General features: G+C 45.9%; 1 protein-coding gene across 1 annotated transcript in view; it reads right to left on the bottom strand.

Annotated features, from left to right (window-relative positions):
• The window catches only part of LOC143317089 (diacylglycerol kinase delta), a 61,779-nt gene extending 42,862 nt beyond the window's left edge, over positions 1 to 18,917 (bottom strand). Inside the window, exons 1-3 of the mRNA XM_076725041.1 lie at positions 18,674 to 18,917; positions 17,194 to 17,550; positions 15,403 to 15,507 (exon numbers count right to left, since the gene is read on the bottom strand). Coding sequence (XP_076581156.1) covers positions 15,403 to 15,507; positions 17,194 to 17,286 — 198 coding nt within the window. The 5' untranslated portion in view covers positions 17,287 to 17,550; positions 18,674 to 18,917. The remainder of the gene's footprint in view (positions 1 to 15,402; positions 15,508 to 17,193; positions 17,551 to 18,673) is intronic.
• Between the last annotated feature and the right edge of the window lie 344 nt (positions 18,918 to 19,261).

Here is a 19,261-nt window from a genome sequence, read left to right as displayed (position 1 = left end):
ATTTTTACACAAAGACATCTTGTCCACATTAACTCGTTATTCTCATTACTCTCACAAACACAAACACACTTACAAAGAGTTTGATTTCTTTACTGGGTGTCCGTTGCTAAAATTGGAGGGAAATATGCTAATTTGCTTATGGCACAAAGCAGGAAGTGCAGTTAAAAACTTCAAACGTTTTTGGTGACAGCAGTTAGCGGGATGTAACGCTAAAGGGGTGAGTTAACATTAATCAACCATTTGATGAGAAATTACCAGATTAATAAAATAAATCTGCTGGTTCCACGTTCTGAAATGACACATTTGCTGTCTTGTTAATTCAATATTTGTGGGTTTTCGGGTGTTTTTTGGACAAAAGAAGTCGTTTAAAGACATCACATTTGGAGATAAATAAACAGTAAAAATGATCATTAGTTCGAGCTCTAGTGGGAGGGACAAAAAAGATCTTTTGGGGAGAGGAAGCAAGTGTTCATGGGAAATGTGGTTTTCTATTTTAGCTTCGGCTACAAAAGGTCTTTGATCACGTCTGTGTTTGTTTGCAGCGATTAAAGCGGTGCACTGTTCCTGATGCTGCTACTCATACACGTGTCTGGGATGTAGCATGTGGGGATTTACATGTTTGCACACTTCTTTGCATACACACGCACGCACGCACACACACACACATACAGCGCACACACACTTCCACGGTGAACACACGCAGGAAGCCGCAAACAAGCTGGATTCCCGAGCTGCAATCTTCTCTTTCTTCACAAGCAGATTTACCACAGTGCTCTTACACACACACACACACACACACACACACACACACACACACACACACACACACACACACACAGGTTATGTAGGACACCTCTTTCTTTTGGTGTTGAAAATTAAATACAGACACACACACACAGACCTACTTTAAACACAAAGGGGCCTGGACTAAACAGCACTGCCTCCCCTCCGTTACACCCAGAGGACACACACTCACTCCCCCGCCTCCCCCTCCGCTCTCCTCTCCATCTCCCCGCGTCCACTCCTTCTCCTCCTCTCGCCGTTGACGCCGATATTCGATCGGCTCTTTGTTTAGAAAACGGTGAGCTCCCTCGGCCCCTGCGCCGCCTTTCAAAGGATGTGGCTTTCTTCTTTTGCAAACATCAGTTTCTTTCCTGGTAGAAGCCTTTGTGTGAACGTGTGTGTACATGTGAAGAGCTCTGGGTGTGTACGTGAGCGCGTTTGTGTGTGTGTGTGTGTGGGGGGGGTGTGTTGGGTGTACACGCACACGCACATGAGGCCAATTTGTGTGCGGCTTCATTATCCAGATTGAGAAGCTGAGAAAGAAAAAAAGAAACTTGGGGTATTTGTTGCCTCTCTGATAACTTGCCAATACCTCTAATATGATTCACTGTCTGGCTCAGCTTTAAGCTTGATGACTAAGGAAAGCGAGAGGCAGACGCAGAGGCAGCGAGAGACAAAAGGCAGAGTCAGGGCGCGAGATGGAGATGGAAACGCAGAGAAATTGGCATTTGTGCGACTTCAGGCCGAGTAAGCGCTCCTTCCTAATATGATTATAAATCGTCTTCATCTTTTTTTGTGCCAGTTGCGTCCTTGGCGAGAGTCTTGGGGGGCGGGGGAGCCTCGTTCCAAGCCTGGAAAGCCTCTGCAGGCCAACTACGCCAAGTGCACGTTGAAAAAAGTCATTATAAAGAGCACCGCTGGCTGAGGTTAGAAGGACACTTAAATGGAGAAAAGGAAAGCGTCAGCAATTAGAGTAAACGCGACGGGTTGTGTTGACGAACGCGGCGTTTAAACGCTGGACTAAGCAGGAGTCGTGCAAATCTGCCACGCTCAGCTTCAGCCGTTAAGTGGGGCTTCATCAACGCAGAAGCACGGCCATCCTCGCTAATTGAGATGCTGCAGATTCGCCGGATTTGCTTAAGTGAAATGAAGGTGTTGGAGTTGGACGCCGGCAGGATGTCAGGCAGAAAAACGTAAACAGGAAGTAGAAAATGTCAAGAAGCTCAGAGTGGAGGTGACTGTTCAGCCGAGAAATCAACTAAAAATTCCCATTCGATGCCTCTTATCTGTCTTAATGTTACCATGAAACGGCTCCTCTCAGCCATCACGGATGATTAATCTACGGATAAATGTGTAAATTATTTTATAATACTTTTGTCTATGAAACATCAGACAAATGAAAATGCTCAATGAGTCCATAACCGACAGATTTCCAAGTTAGCGCCTTACAAGACAAAGAAAAACGGCACATTTTTAGACGGACTCTCAGACAGTTTGTCATGTTTCAGCTTAATCAGCTGATTGATTAATGAATACGCGAGCATTTCAGCTTTAGCCTCAGGTGTGCTAGCTCAGCTTCACTTGTGGTCACAAGAAAACAATGCTGGATCTCTTGAGGTTAATTTACATTTGGGTTCTTGATCCTGGGCCACAAATCACAATTTATCTTGAGAAAAACAAAAAATACAGAGAGGTTATGACCCCGTGCACCTCCTTCCCATCGGGACGCGCTGTGTTTCTCCTCTCTCCCACTGTGGGCTCGCTGTAAGAGTGTAAACAGGAGCGAGGGGCACGCCTACGCAGCCTCCTGACAAACACAAGGCCTCGGCGCTCAGAGAGCCGGCACATGGAGCGCTTCTCCTCAGCCCTCCGAGCTTTAAACCACAGATCTGAAGAAGAGGAACGACCTACATTGGCCTATATGAGCAGGATGAAGATGGAGAAAGAAGCCTCGCTTATGCGTGTCACCGCGTTACTGTCAGAGGGACTGACTTTTATTTTGGCGGAGCCGCGTCGTCCATCTTTATTTATAGCCTATGGTGCGAGGTCAAGATTTAAGTTCTGAGAGGCTGAGGGAGACCATGTGACACAGCTGGAAAAAGCTAGCGAGCGGTCCTCGAGATGTTTAAATGAGCTGACGAGGAGGAACGATGAAGGTCGCAGATCCAGTGCGTCCACACGTGGATTCATGATCAAACCATTTCTGTGAAACTGGTTTTCCTTTGCATGACTGACTCAGGTTTCTGCGCATCCATCCACATCATTTATCAGCGTATCTACCCATCCATCCGTCTCTGCTGTGCTATCTATCTGGTTAAATGTGTCTGTGTGGCTTTCATTATGACAAACCTCTCTCTCTCTCTCTCACACAAACACAAACACACACACACACACGCAGAGCAGTGTAAAAATAAAATGTGTTGTTTTTAGAAGGGAAGCCACATCCTTCCAGTACAGTCACCCTGCTGCCAGTGTACTCTCGCTCTCTCTGCGCCTCGCTCGGGTTTTCAGACTCAGCTTCCCGTAAGATTTACTAATGACTCGGTGACCTCCTTTGACTTGCCAACGATTTCAACAACATCTGACCCGTCAAATCCTCGAAACACACTCTTAGGCTGCCTTTTGTTCCCACCTCAGTGTTTCTCAACTCTAACTTCTTTCTCTGTCACCTTTTATCCTGAAAACTACAAAGATACCACGTCTCCATTTTCTCATGCAGTACAGTAGTGATCAAAGGTGTGGGAGGGGCAAAGGTTGTGTTTTAGTGTGCGGTCACGGTGCAGGTTAGATTGTCTTGTCATTTGCATGCTGTAGCACGCCACACGTCCACTGAACCGGCAACAGCTTTCAAATCATAGCTGAAGTCTTTTTAAAGGCATGAATGAGGACTCAGACCACTGTGAATGACCACACTGTGCGCACACACCGTGCACGCACACCGTGCACACACACGGCGAGCAGTAAGAATTAGCAGCATCAGAGTTAGCGGTTGTAGCTGTGAAGTAATAGGGAGCACAAAGGGGAGCCCTCCTGCGCTGCACAGCGTGCAGGAAGTGAAACGGACGCCAACACAGGTTCACGGTGTACAAAAGGCGTCTTCGCACAGAGGGAAGACACATCACACGCTTCCTCACAGCCCCGTCTGACTTCGACACCGTGTCTCCACGAGGGAAGCGCAGGGCTGCACCAGCGCAGGTCTGAAAATACACAACTACCACGGCCGAAGGCGGAGGAACAAAACGAACAGAAGAAAATAAACAATAACGATGCAAAACGAGGTCACACGTGTGCTTTTCACATGTGGACAAACACCTGCAGGGACATTTAGTGCTGAATACTGCAATGAGTCCACACGATTCGTGAATCTTTGCTATTAACACTTCACTAAACCCGACCGCTACTGTCAGATTTGACTGCACCAAAACTTGAGGGCCAAAGATGTATTTTTACTTCGAATCATTACTGGCCGTTAGCTTGGCAGGCTAACGCTACAGATTGGCAAGATTCTGTCTCTCCTCCATTCACTGGCATTGGGTATCCACTGCAGACATACACTGCACTTCCACACCGATGACTGGCAGAGAGACATTTCTTTAAAAAAGTGCCACTTCATGCAACAAATGCGGTGCAGATTTAATCAAATTTCCAGAAAATCTGGAAGAGGAAACGCAGCCCAACAGGAAAGCCTGCAGAATAGTTGGTTTTGGGTAAGTTTAACAGGCACCGTGTTTAAAGCTGTCTCATCCAGGTGGGCGTAATGTGGGAGGTTCACGCCATCTCCTTACGCTCTAACAAGGACAAGACGCCTCACTGCTGTACCTCGCACGATGAGGACAGACCACCTCACCTGTCTCACCTGCGTGGCTCAGTGTGCATCGACACAGCAGGCAGGCAGGAGCAGCTGCAGTGACCATGATGATTATAATAACTGTAACTACAGGAAATGCATCAGGGGGAGTGTAGTGACGAGAGCTGGTGTGACAAAGACTGAACGAACACACACACACACACACACACACACACACACACACACACACACTGTAGTCTTTACATCAAGTGTCATTAGCAGATGTGTTTTTTCTATGCTGCTGACTCAGACTGTTGCTCTTCATGCGGTGCTTCAAGTCAGGGGGTGTGACAGCCCGTGGACACACACACACACACACACACACACACACACACACACACACACACACACACAATCAGACACGTGAATGCACACACGTGTACACATGCACTCACTCACACACACGCATCTGATTTTGAGCTGCAGTCAAAAAGAATTTAAACTAAATCATCTGATTTCTCAGGACGGCACTTTTGCAAAAGCAACATGTTTGTGTGTGTGGTGTGTGTGTGTGTGTGTGTGTGTGTGTGTGTGTGTGTGTGTTGTGGTGGCTGTCTTGCTTCCTGTTGAAGAGGTTTCAAGAGAGAGAAGCTGACAAAAACCAAGAGTGAGCCTATTTTTGGCCACAGCAAGAGAGAGAAAGATGAAGATACAGAGGGGTTAAAAAGAAAAGGTGCACAGAGGCCGAAAAACCAAACGAGGGAAAGAGTTTCAAACAAACATGAAAACGGGAAACTGCGAAAAACAAAATGCAAAGTAGAAGAGATGTCGGTGTGTGGCCCTGGCCCTTGTTTTTTATCGACATGTCCGTCATTTTCTTCTGACATGAAGTTGCATTGATGGTCCGTTCTTGCAAAGTAAAAGTCAAAAACAGGCGAGTTCCTACAGAAACAGCAGTGAGAGGCGGGAGAGCTTCAGCGGAGCATTTTCAGCATCACATTACTCCATTTTGCAATCAAATAACGTTGAACCAATGTAATTGCCAAAACAAAGGAACAGAGCCAACAAAAATAGGCTGCTTGTTGTTGGAAATAGCAGGAAAAGGCTCACATTGACTGCAAATCAGCTATTAGATGATCCATTTGCTCTGGAAGAGCAGCACCATTTTCCCTCCTTTGTGCCATTAATGCGCTGCCTCACAATGTGAAATCAGGTTCCCACTCATTTCAAGAAAGCACTTTCAGGGTTAGGGTTAGGGTTAGGACTTTACCTGTGACCTGGTCTAAAAATAGTTCTCATTTACTGTTTCAACAATGAGGCAAAGACCAGGATATTTTCAAGCTCTGCAACACGCTCAAAAGGCCTGTTCAGAGTCATTTACATTAATCAAATCCATCAAAACGAGAAACCACGAGGAGCTTTTATACGTACGGAACGGTGACAAATGCAAAAATTGACTGAATAATGATGGAAAACTGTCTTGTTAACCGTCTGCGGTGGGGAGGAGTTGAGTTGGATAATGGTGGAAAGCTAGCTTAATCCACAGGACAATAAAAGCCACTCACCCTGACAAAAACAAAATGACAGTCACCCCAAATGAATGAGCAGGTAGCAGAAATTAGCCTCATAATTTCATCTAAACTAGCACAGTGAGAACTTTCCTCCATCTCGTCCACTGCGGTTTTCACTTCCTGACCTCCATTTGAATTTAACGCCATGTGACTGCAAACAACCTATTTCCAGGTCTTGCAAATCAACTTGCAAATGTAGCACAACTCTGATCAACATTTCCAGATTATCTGCTAAAGAAAAGGCAAAGTAATGCTCGTTTCCATCCACTATCGCGGCGCAAGTATCGGGTGTTGGGTGCATCATGATAAAAAGCTGGTGGCGCTAATTCTCCAGTCGGGTGCGGTTAAAGCATTTACTGCCTCAAACGGTGGTAAACATTAAAGAAAACACGACGGAAGTAAGACATTTAGGTTCATTTCATGTATTTCTTAATGTAACTGCATGGTTTAACTTTGAGAAAATGTACCTTCCGTCGTTTTAGCTAACTTGAACCGGCTGAGCGGACGCCATCGCTCTCTGACATGAATCCGTTCAGATCCATGAGACAAACACACCAGAGCTCATGCTTTCTGTTGTCAGTTTCCATTAGGCAGCCGACAGCAGAGAGAGCGAGACAAGGACGTGATAAACAGCACATGCCTGTGGACACACACACACACGCACACACACACACACACACACACGCACACACGCACACGCACACACCTTCCGCTGATTGATAGCACACGTTAGCACATTAGCAGCTCTACACGCAAACACACAGCGCACAGACGAAGACAAATGCACACCTGTCAAGACTGAAACGTGTTCGCTCATTAGCGATAACACAAACACACACGCAGCTGCTACTGATTGAGAGCGCAAATAAGTTCATTAGTGACTAAAGACACACACACACACACACACACACACACACACACACACACACACACACACACACACAGACTAGAGATATTGTCGTCTCCTCATCATTAGCACATTTCCAAAGTGAGTGTCACTATGTTAGACACAGCTGCTGGAGATAACTCATCAACTTTGTCTCACACACACACACTTACGCACACACACACTTCCCCTAATGGCCTCTCGCAGACTGAAGTCTAATGGTGGTTTAGACTTTATAGCCACGGGCGGGAGGAGGAATGACGGGGCAAGATGGAGAGGAAAAAGACAGGGAGGTTCAGGCTGGAGGAGTGAAAGAAGAAGGAGAGGCTTTGAGACGGCAGCAGAGCGATGGGGAGATGGAGCGAGATCAATACGACGATGTAAACTCACTTCACCCGCCTTTTAGCGGCTGATATCAATCTCTGTGGCGTAATTGTAAAAAAACAAATCATAGGTGACTTCTGAGGTGAGACTCTTCAAAGCTCCGCAGATGCATCAACTCGACGGGACACAGAACGCTCAGGATGCTGAGACGTGAAGTTTCATCAAAGCATCTTTGGAAGCTGAAGTTTCACATATTCGCGACGTTGTGCACACGTTGATACCGTAAATAGATGGAAGACATAGATTAAACTATAATTTATAACCAGTAACAAAGCTCTCAGAGGGGCGTTCAACAGAAAAGGGGTCAAGAAAACTTACTGAGCACACGTCTGAAACAATGGCGGACTATTGGTTAGCCTACTGCTCGCTGCTAGCTCGTGTGCCAGATAGGCGTTTGTGTCGTCGATGTAGACTTTATCGCCTGTAATGATTGAGTCTTTGAAATTGTTTCCACATTCCCGTATGTACAGACTTTAAAGACTTAGTCGAGTCTATGCTAACTTCTAGCGAGCTAGTTCTATTAGCCGGAAAGCACAGTAGGCTGCAATGCAGTTAGCTGTAACAGCTAATGAAGGGAGCTAATGTCTGTGCTTATTTTTGCTCAAACTCAAAGTCTGAAAAGTAAAATTTAAGTTATTTGGAAAGCTTACGAGCTGCTTGCTACGATATATGTTGTGTTGTTGTTGCTTTTCAGTTTTCTACAACAGAGGTAACGAGAGTAGAGTTAGCACGACCGCCGAGTCCGAACGGGAATGATCACCTGAAAATACCTGAATTCAACAACTCACAACTGAGAAAAGTTCATCTACTGTTGAAGTTGAAAGCTCTGACACAAGCGAGGAAACGTCAGCAGTATTTTGGGAGTTTTTTTTAGCATCTTTCACTAACTGTGAAAGTACTTCCTCGACACAAAGTACAAGCTTTTTTCACGTACTGTCTGGTCTGATGGATGCTGATTCATTTGTAATTAAGGAAGTTGGGCTGGTCGTAAAAGTGAGCGGAGGAAAGACAATGCATCATAAAAAAAAGACAAAAAGGAAAGAGACTTTTACTACAGAGACGAGAAAATATGAGAGGCATCAAGCAAAAGAGGAGACAGATGAAGGGAGAACAGGATGAAAGGGGAGAAAGGGAGGTCGGGATGATGAACAAGGGAGGTCAGAGAGGAGAGAGACGGGGAGCATGTAGAGATCAAGGCCGGAGGAATAAAGCACAACCAGGTGGCAGCAATGAAAGAGGAATCGAAATAAGACGGGACACAAAAGACAAACAGTGAAAAGAGGATGAAAAGGAAGAGAGACAGGAAGTGAAGTGAGGCGTGAAATCGTGCCACAAAAAAAGGTTTCCTCTTTTTTTAAATATAACATAAAGCCTCCAAAAAAAGGGACCAAGTGAGTGACTTCAGTCACTTTCACGCTTTCCTGCGGTTTGCATTCGTATTTTAGGGCAAATTTCACACCCATTGTTTGAACAATGGATCCAGTGATATCTGCCCTTTTCCAGCTGCAGTTTATCATCTACATTTACACTTTAGTCTTTAGAAATTTGTATAAATGTGGAACTTAAAGGAGGAGAATCAACAGTAACGCGTCAGAAAAATCAAGTTTTTAAGAAGCTGTTTGTTCGAGGAAACACACTTTCTTTATGTTGAACTGAGCTTTTTAAGGACTTCCTTCTTTCCTTGAGTGTTCGGTGGTGTGTTCGAGGACTTCCTGCTTTTCTTGAGTGCGTTAAGAGACCCCTGGTTGGACAGTATGACGTCTCGGGGGACAATGAGGTCAAATCAATAGAAACTGAGTTGGGAGGCTCCAGTTAGCAAACGCTGCTACAGACCAGCTCAGCATGTGTGTGTGTGAGTGTGTGTGTGTGTGTGTGTGTGTGTGTGTGTGTGTGTGTGTCAATGCGCATGGTTGAATACACTCATGCATGTATGATTAACAGCCTGCTAATTTCATTAAAGTAAATCAATAATACATGCTGTGTCCATTTTGGCAAGTTAGCCACTTTACTATAGATTAGCTATAAAATACATCAGTGACACTGGTTATGTACTGTAACTGGGGCTGCACTGGAGGTCAATACAGGCTAATATCAATGACAACCCCGAGCCCAAAAAAATCCATTCACTGCCGTATCATTATTTGAACATTTATCTACACAAATGCTTCATAATGCATGCAGTTTTATCAAGTTAATTTAATCCATGAAGAATGTTTCAGCTGTGTTTTAACACCCACAAATTTACATTTAGTCCTTTATTTTAAATCACGTACATTAAAATTTGTGTCCTTCAGTCTTAAATTAGACCTTAATCTGGGAAAACAGATTAAAAAAAATGTCTAATTTTATAGTGTTTCACTCATAATTTGACAATGATATTTAAGTTTTTAAGAGTTCCCATCCAAAGGCAGTGCAAATTTTTAAGAATTTTAAAGAAAAATCAGCAAAAGAAACGTGAATTAATGTGCATTTACATCCTCGACCATTCTGCAATTATCAGGAGGTGAACTTATGCACCTCGGCCAAGCGTGAAAACTGCATTTTCTCAAATACTCAGTGCTTCCACGCAGATTTTGGTGGATGGAAACCCACCTACTGACACTCTGTGAGTCTTAAATTGTTTGCTTTTGCTGATGATGAAGACGAGCAGCCACTCCGAACGGACAATAACGAACGAGACGATGTCTACGTAAAACGTTTGTTCGGCCTGAACAATGTGTTTTGTGCAACCTTTGTACCAGCCACTAAGCAACACGTCTTAAATAGTCAGGCCGCCTCCTCGACAGCGCCGTCAACCTGTTGTGAGGGTAAATATGGTGATTAGAGGCTGCTGTTTGCTGGGTGGATTTCTTATATAACTCTGCCTCCATCTCTCTCTCTCTCTCTCTCCCTCTTCCACTTACTAATTTTCTCCATTTTGTCTATCTCCGTCCCTCTCTCCCCTCATCTCGTCCCTCTCGGTATTGACCCACACACTACTGCAGCTGTATCACATCAAGCCGAGGGCATAAATCAAAGCGCGCAGCACACAACGCTGGCCATCCCACACGCTCACGCACTCTCCTCAAGCCATTTCTGTTTACCGTCCCACACACACACACACACACACACACATCTATAACTCGTCCTCATCTCTATTGCAGTCAACACCCACACAGATTTCTGCACTGGGAGCGAGATGCAGATAAAAAAGAACAAATATAGTGGGGGTTTGATTCCAGAGCGGCGTGCAGGAAATCCACAGGAACTGAGTTTTTAACCAAAAAAACAAAAAAAAAAAGTGTTACCTGTTGGTCAGCACTCAAAGCGCCAGAAATACGACTGGTTATATAATCTGAAGCGGTGCTGCTATTTCGGAAGAAAAGTTATCGATTGCTCACGTCTAAAAAAGACATCAAGGTGCCGATGATCCGTTAACGGTAAGAGGAAAAATAATGTAAAAACAGAGTGATGAGGAACAGGGAAAATAACAAGATGGCCGAGTTTGATGAAGAGGAGGATGCTGGTGTTTCTGCTGAGGAGTGCGTAAATGTAAGAAAACGAAGTAAAGGGTTAGAGAAAGAAAGGAGGAGGAAGAAGAGGTGCGATGGAGACAACAGGAAGGAGCACGTGCACGTCCATTACGGCTCGCGTGATTGGCCTATTCGAAGCCGGAGCGGCGGGCGACAAACACACACACACACACGCAAATCACAAAACACACACAGTTCACAGGAGCTGTTTGCTCTTCCGCCTCATTCTCTTCCCGAGCCTCCGTTGTTTTCCGCAAAGCAAATGAGAGCGAGGCAAACAAGAGGAGGAGGAGGGGGAGGAGGAGGAGAGGATGGAAAAAAGGAGGAAGAAGAAAGAGTGTGAAAGCTTATGTAACTCAGCCTGGAGAGACAGAGAGAGACGGGGAGACAAGAAGACGGCAGGAAAATCAGAGGAAGTCACAGGTCGCTGATTAAAGAGGAGTTTCATGCGTAACTTTGTCCGCAAGTTTACGAACACTCTTCACTATCAGTCTTTAAAAATGACCGAGCGCCCCAACGTGCAGCGTTTTGTCTTCCTCACGATGTCCAGTTTTTCCTTACGTACCTCAGGTTAGCTTAGCGTGGGTTTTGTGTGTGTGAACTGCTGCCGCAACACTTCAATTTCCCTTACAGGATCAATAAAGTACTTCTTTTTCCTCCTTTCCACCATCTTCTCTGTCAGTCAGCAAGCTAAGTATCAGCTAGCAAGCTAACTATCAGTTAGCAAGTTCGCTAGCTTGCTGTCGGTTATAACTGCTACTAGAGAGGTCTGGTCTCCAGTTACTCTAATTGAATTAAACAATCCTGAGAACAAAACACCACAATGGAGTAAACTACACAGCAGACTTACAGAGAAAATAGAAGCTAAGAGGTATTTTGACTGGCCAGCCCACATTCCCACTTGGCGAGCATGTTAGCGGTTAGCTAGTTTACCAGCTCAAGCTGTCACTAAATCACAGACGGAGCTTGAAGCAGGTGGAAAATTCAGATCTGGACCATCCTACATCTTTGTTTTTAAAGTTTTACGTCGATCCAGAGCTATTTTTTTTTATTTATTTTTTTTTTTTTTGCCCCTTCTTATTTTTTGGACCCATCAGTCGTGGATAAAGCCATTAACACATAATTACTTAAAAAAGCTGCAAATTATGTATCAAAAGAGCTTCAGAGAAAAGCTCAAGTGACACTTAAATCAAAGGTGTCTCACACACTTTGGAATTTCCATCCATAATTTCAGTGGATCATTGAAGTGTTATCCAGATAACAAAGCTCGCAGTGAGTCCTCCGTGGACAGAAGTGAAGACGTCTAACTGACAAAGACAGTTCCTGCTTTGCAAACCAGGTCCTCTGCTCTGAATGTCAGACATCTAACGTGGAAATCCCTTTTCTTAATTTATGGTATTTGTCCTGAAATGGAACGGGGTAAACAAACGTGTTTCTAACATGGCGACTTTCACGATCTGCTGCATCACCGCATTGATTACCTATGCTGGGCTGTGAATTATGCCGTCCTCTGCCACCATAAAGCCTCATACATCTGGATATAATGTACGCTATTGATTGGCTGTGTGTGTTATGTGTTCGGTGGATTTATGGCAATGGGCGCAGAAACACATGGACTTGGACTTCTGACCTTATGAGGACTTCTGGTTTACTGAAGTTAGACTATAAACTATTCCAATAGATAAACAATAATAAAAAATGAAGCTGCTTCGAGGCATTTAAATTGTTTTTAAACAGCTTATGTGTACATATTGGCGTTCTTGGGCATTTTTGCCTTTAAGTGACACCTCAGCAGAGGCAGGAAGTGTGAGGACAGAGAGGATGTAACATGCAACACAGACTTGAACGGGGGGCAATGCGGTTTACGAGGTGCACGTCTTAGCACCTCGAAGCTCACGCCCTTCTTTATCTAAAAAATGAAACATGAGGGCTATTTGTGTCTCGTTTCCTCTGCAGGCCGGGTTGGGTTCAGTTCTTGTAATCTCTGCACAGACAGGCTGGTGCAAGACTGAAAGAGACCGTTAAAAAAAGGACAGCCGCGCACAGTTTTAGACCTCAGGCCAAAAGCTTCGACAGATTACGACAAAGATTCAAAACAAGAACACACATGTTAAATCCGGTCCTGCGTTCACTGTTTTACAGAGCCGAGCTATTAGCAAACCTCCAAGGTCAGAGTCACTTTCATGACAGCACAGACTCTAAAGCAGCAGCAGCATTCACAGCGCGAGCATTTACTCATAAACGTAGCAGGATGGGGGTGTGAGTTTTGGGTGAAGGCTCGACATGACACTGCAAAAAAAACACAAAAAAAACCTGCACTTTAAACCCCAATCCAAACCCCTTCAGTCTGAAATCACGGCTATTATTCTCAAATCTCATAGAATTAACAGCAAGGAGTGACTTCAGTGAGTCTTTCCGGCTTCTGCTGAGATAAATTTCGCTTTGCTGGTGCCCCGGTATCAAAAAGCTCATCTCTACACCAAAGATATTTAATTACAGCCAACACGGACGTCCCCCAGTCTTTCAAGGTCCTTCTATCGCTGCATCTGTACAATTATTTAGGGAGTTGTGGGTGAGGAGCTGAATTAATCTAATGGCGTCAGGATGTCAAGTCACAGTTGAGAAGAATTAGCACCTTCTTGACAAGTGCGCCAACAGACCGCTGCTCTAACGAGTACGGTAACAGGCGGGGGACAAAATGAGGGGAGGCGACGCTTAACATGAGACGAAGAGGCTGTAAACAAAACGCACACACACACACACACCAGTAAACAAACGCTCTCACCCACATGTACAAAAGCAAACAGGGATACACGAACACGCTAATCCGCTCAGGCCATTGTTGGGCATAATCCTGGAGTCGATGACTAGCTTAATCTAGGTCACATGACCGTAGGTGCACACAGTCTAATCGACACACACGCAGAAACATAAACACACAAAGAACTAATCTGACAAATTTGATTGACAGCTGCTGAATCCAAGATCCCCAGCCACCACCGCCGGCTGCAGCTTCTTCCGGCCAATAGGAAGGGAGCTGCATGATGACATCACCGCAGAAGACAGAATTTTCTTCATATATTTACTTGATACAGATGCAGAAAAAAACACGTGACACGCGCACAAAATAAAAAGTAAACATATCACGATGTGGTCGTGGCGTTCACCTGTAATTCTCTTCCCCCATCAACCAAATGGCGTGCTGTCCATGGTGTTCTCGCGTCCTTATATGGGCGTGGGCATCACCCTCAACACCACATTACGGCGCCGTCCGATGAGATTAGCCGATCAATACCAGACTGATATCCTAAACCATGATCTGCTCCAGGAACAAACATGGCATTATGGGATGCTGTCTCCAGGACGACAGGGGGTGACGGGTATCCTGTGATATTGATCGGTGCGTGATTTACAGTCGACGGTCAGTTCAGGCGATGGATTCCAACACGCGCGCATGCATGATAATCATCGGACAGTCGTGTCAAATCTGTGTTTGTGCATTGGAAATAATGCATTTCTCATTGTGGATATTAGCTCATCAATAGCTAATGAGGCAGACTTGTGTGTGTGAGTGTGTTTGCCAGTAAGAGGCCAATATCAAACAATCAATATCTTCCTGTAAAACGCAGTCCGGGGGCCAACACGCAGCCATCAGCCGTCCACTAAGAGACTGTGCAATTATGTGAGATCAGCTATCAGAGACTTTAACACAACTCGCGGCGGTAAGAGAGGCAGATTGCACCTCCAGGAAGTGAGCCAGGCCCGAACAGGAAGTCAGCTGACCTTTACAAACACGGACGAGGGTCGGATAAGGTCGAAGGTCGGACTTAAAGGTTAATAAAGTCACACGAGAAAGAGGCGATCTGACAGAGACGAGGCAGCCAAAGACCCTTCAGCGGGCTGAGTGATGCAGCGAGCGCGTGACGGCGTGGCGTGCGAGCAGAGCGTAAGACACGTGTCCTTTAAATGACCTCCACGCGCACACATCCACTCCTCGGCGAGGTGTTTAAATGTTTATAATTCCTCCTAAATAAATGAGCAGCTCAAGCGTTTAATCAGGCTTCCCGGCGCGACCCTGACGAAAACTTCCACGACTTTCCTCTAAGTTCAGAGCACTTCCACGAACCTAAATATTTCATCCCTCCCCACTCTGCTAATGTTGCTTTTTACCTTGGCGGAGTCCTGTTTTAATATGTATAAAGTTTAAAAAAAAAAAAAAAACTCTCAAAAGGGGTTCAGAAACGTCCAGCTGAAAACCAACATCTGAACCACCAGACGATGAACGGCGAAGCTGGAAAATAGAATTCTCTGATGTTTCCTGATTGGATGGTAATCCAGAAGCTCTGGGAAGCCTGTTCGATGGATGAAACACTGCAGAGGCTCCACACACACACTCACACACACACACTCACACACACACACACACACACACACACACACACACACACACACGCTGCCTCTCGCTCCGTCTTTTCCTACCTTGGCCCTTATCTGTCCCGAGGTCGACACTTTACGGATCAACTTGTGCGACGTCTCCTCTTGTTCCCCGTCGCTGTCTGATGACTCCTCTCCAGCTTCTCCTGCCTGGAGGGAGAGGAAGGATTACAGGTACTACTAATACAGAGTAACTGGAGCCTTTTAAGCACAGGTTTACTTCATTATCCCGCCTAGACCTGATGTGAGAGGACATCAGAAAGCAAACTCAAGCCCAGTCGCTGATTTCAGAGGAACTCAACCTGTTTAGTGATCCGCAGCCACCAACTTCACTGCTTTTAAGATAAGATATTCCTTTATGAGTCCCACAGTGGGGAAATTTCCAATTTTTAGACCATATAATAGCACCAACTGGGTCAAATTCATTCAAAGCGGACAGAAAAAAGCCAAAGACGAACATGTGGATCGGTCCATGAAATGATTTAGTTGCGCAGAAACAACAAATAACTCCTTCAGATCTGCAGTGTGAGATTTTAGCTTCGACAAGACTTCAAAGCAGAGCCGAAGCCACGATGTGAGAGACTCTGGGTTCAAAACCTCAAGCAAATATTTCAGAAGAGACCTTAAAATGTTCTAGTAATCTTGATATTTTCACATCATTTAGTTTTTGTAAATGTTTTGGCACCGTGATGGTCCTAAAGCTGATTTCACGGATTATTCAGCGATAAATCGAGATAGCTGTTAATTGTTCTACTTATTGGTGCATTTCTTCTTTTTTTCCTGCGTCCTCTGTGTCTCACACCGTGTTTACACTGTGCAAGCTGCACTTCAGGTTCCCCAAAAATACCAGGGACTTGACCCCTGAGTCATCAGTGGTAGCTTGAGGCCTTCGGTTCTCCGTGGATCATTTCTGGGAAATCAACTTGGTTCCTCAGCCTTTAAAATTAAAGTAAATTTGGGAACCACTGAATGTCTGGAATCAGCTTCTCGGTCATTTTGCTCCTGCAGGTCACTTCTCATAAAAAATTAAGACGCCCAGAAACACAGTCTGACCACCAAAGATGCTTTTTTTTCCCCCACACACACACACACACACTCGCAGCTCGTTGTTCTGAAAGTGAATGAATCTCTCTTGACCTGTTCGTTCTCGCATTATAAACACACCAGTGGCGGGTTTGCTCGCCACTTCCTGTGTGCTGAGGAGATTTGACTGCTTACTTTGATCAACTTTTCCCCATTCATGGTGAAGATTCAGTGTCTAATGTTGAGATGTTGTGAAATTTTGCTGTTTTGCAGCATGTTTTTGCAGCTGAAATCCATGAGGGCTGTACAGTACGTGTCTTATTTCTCCTGCAGGATGAGTACGAGTTGAGTTTCTATGTGCAGGGACAGCCGAGTGTCGGGCTGCAAGACCGGTCTTGCACACTTGTGGACCAAAGGACAAAAACTGAAAGATATCATTTCAGTCATGAACATACATTGGGTTAAATATGCTGAAGATTTCCAACATTGAGATGATGTGAAATCAGCCCAACTTAGATTTAAAAACAGCTGAACATTGACGTGTGAATCTTTGCCCTGTTCTGTCAAAAAGAGGGATTTTATTAAGCACGAAGGCTGTTGTGATTCTGCAGGAGGAGAGCGATTAACATGCAAGTGTAACAGAAATCTGGCCTCACAGAGTCAGGAGTCACTGTTCATGTAGCGGTGAAACCTGTGCACGCGATTCGGGCAAACACAGTAAATCTCCTCTTTCCCTGCTGCAGCTCCACTTTGCCAAACAGCCGTATTTTACATTGACTTTGCAGCTTTAAAAGAAGACTGAGCAGTACTTACAATGTGAGTCCTTTCAGAGTCCGCCTGGGGCGACCCCAGCGACTCGCCGTGCTCCGCCACATACAGGACGTTGGGGTTCAGTTTGGAAGCCATGACGAGCTCACGGTCGGACGCAGAGGACGGAGGGAGCGGGAGGACGCCGGCACGGTGGACGCTGAGCTGGACGCAAAGTTTGCCAGGCGCAGAGGAGGAGGGGGGACGTGAATAAAAGAGGAGGAGAAGAAGAGGAGAGAGTGGAGTTTGGCGAGGTGAAAGCTTGGCTAAGAGGAGGAAAGAGAGGAGAGGATGACGAATGGGACAGCAGGCTCCGGGACGCCACACTCGTCCTCTTGCCGATCGCTCTATCCGGGGCCAACTCTGGAAAAGATGGAGGAATGAATTATTGATTAGGAGAGAAAAGAGGAGGTGGGGGGTGGTTGGCAGCTCCCTTGCTGGAAGTTAAGGAACATATAAACAAACTGTCTTCCCCAACTCCCTCTTCTTCTGCTATTATTAATTATTCCTCTTCCTCCTCCGTGGCACTCTTTCCGTTAGAGACAATGACGGCCACTTCTCCTTCTCGGTTCCTCCTCACTTACTCCTGCGCTTGTGAGAACACACTCAGGTTTTACAGTTTAAAGGCCTGTGTATTTAAAACGAGCCCCTGCGAAGCAGAGCAGCCCTTTAGGCACCGATGATGAAGATGAACGATGTGCATGACGGGCAAATACAGCAGGAGGATGATGGGATTGATCCTATGGCTCACTACAGGAAGAGTGCCCTGCATTACACATGCAATAACATCTGATACGGGCGCGCGTGCGTGCTTTCATTTCGTTAACGCACGCGCCCCCGCACGTGGAACAGCCGCTGAGTCTCATGCATTTGATCCGGCGTGTTTTAGCATGCAGCGGCATTAACACACACATACACACAAAAGTGCGTGTGTGTGTGTGTGTGCGTGTGTGTGTGTGCAGGTGGGCGCGCACGAGTGTGTGTGCGTGTGTGTGTGTTGCGTGCGTTTCCTTGATTGCGATGTGGACACAAAAACCTGCCTGCATCCCACTTCACTCCCCGATGACAGCAAACTTGAAAACATTCCTGTTTAAAGCGGACTAAATGTAAATATAATAATACCTGCGCGTGTACACGTTGGTTTTCAGTGTGTTTTGTGGTGTTTTTGTGGCTTTCGGGTGTGGAAAAAAAATGAATTAGAAAGAAAAAACGGATGCACAACAGGCTGTCGTGCGCCTCAGCCAGCTTGATCATTCATTCCGTCCGTATCGCCGTTTAGTGTAGGAGCTCTCGGCGGCAAAATAAAGATCAATATTCAATTTAACTCCCGCATATTCGTCAAATGGGCTCAGTCGGCTCAGCTGTCATAAACGCGAACACATAAATCAGCGACCTGGACGGCCACCGTTACCGCGCGGCCACCTCCTCCGCACAAATAAACCCCCTCTGTGCTCTCATGTGTCGATAAAATATGGATATTATTTACCTTCGCCCGTTAACGTCTCCCTCCTTCTCCTCCGGCGGGGGTTAATCAGCGGCGGTGTCTCCCGCTCCTGCTGCCCGGCCTGGGTCGCTCGTCAGCCGGCGTTGGGTGCTTCGCGGGCGGCCGGCGGTCAGCAGCAGCAGCGGCGTGCGGGTCTCTCCGGTGGTGCTCGCCTTGCAGAGAGAGACGCGGTCATACGCATAGCGTCGGAGCGGATCTGAATCAGGTAGGAAGAGGAGGGAGGGAGGGAGGAGGAAGAGGAGGGAGCAGGGGGCGAGGAGATACAGAAAGAGAGAGAGAGAGAGAGAGAGAGAGAGAGAGAGAGAGAGAGAGAGAGAGATTTGAAAGCGGCCGTGATGAGTCGCCTCGAATCGCTGTTCCGAGGTTAAACGGAGAGCAAACAACGCGCGCGCGCACACACATTCGCGCGCAGGAGAGAGCGCGAGGGAGACCGAAGCTAATGTACACGAGACAGAAACACGAGGCTAATTATCAACCAGATGCTAACAAATACGAACGGTTGATTGAGCGAAAAAAGTAAAAGTTCGGTCGTTTTTTCCATTAAATTTTGCCCCTGTGAGTACTTAACAA

Source organism: Chaetodon auriga, chromosome 24, assembly GCF_051107435.1.
Source record: "Chaetodon auriga isolate fChaAug3 chromosome 24, fChaAug3.hap1, whole genome shotgun sequence".
In the NCBI taxonomy this organism is placed as follows: domain Eukaryota; kingdom Metazoa; phylum Chordata; class Actinopteri; order Chaetodontiformes; family Chaetodontidae; genus Chaetodon; species Chaetodon auriga.
Note: the sequence above shows the minus strand (reverse complement) of the source record. Positions and strands in the feature narration are given on the sequence as shown.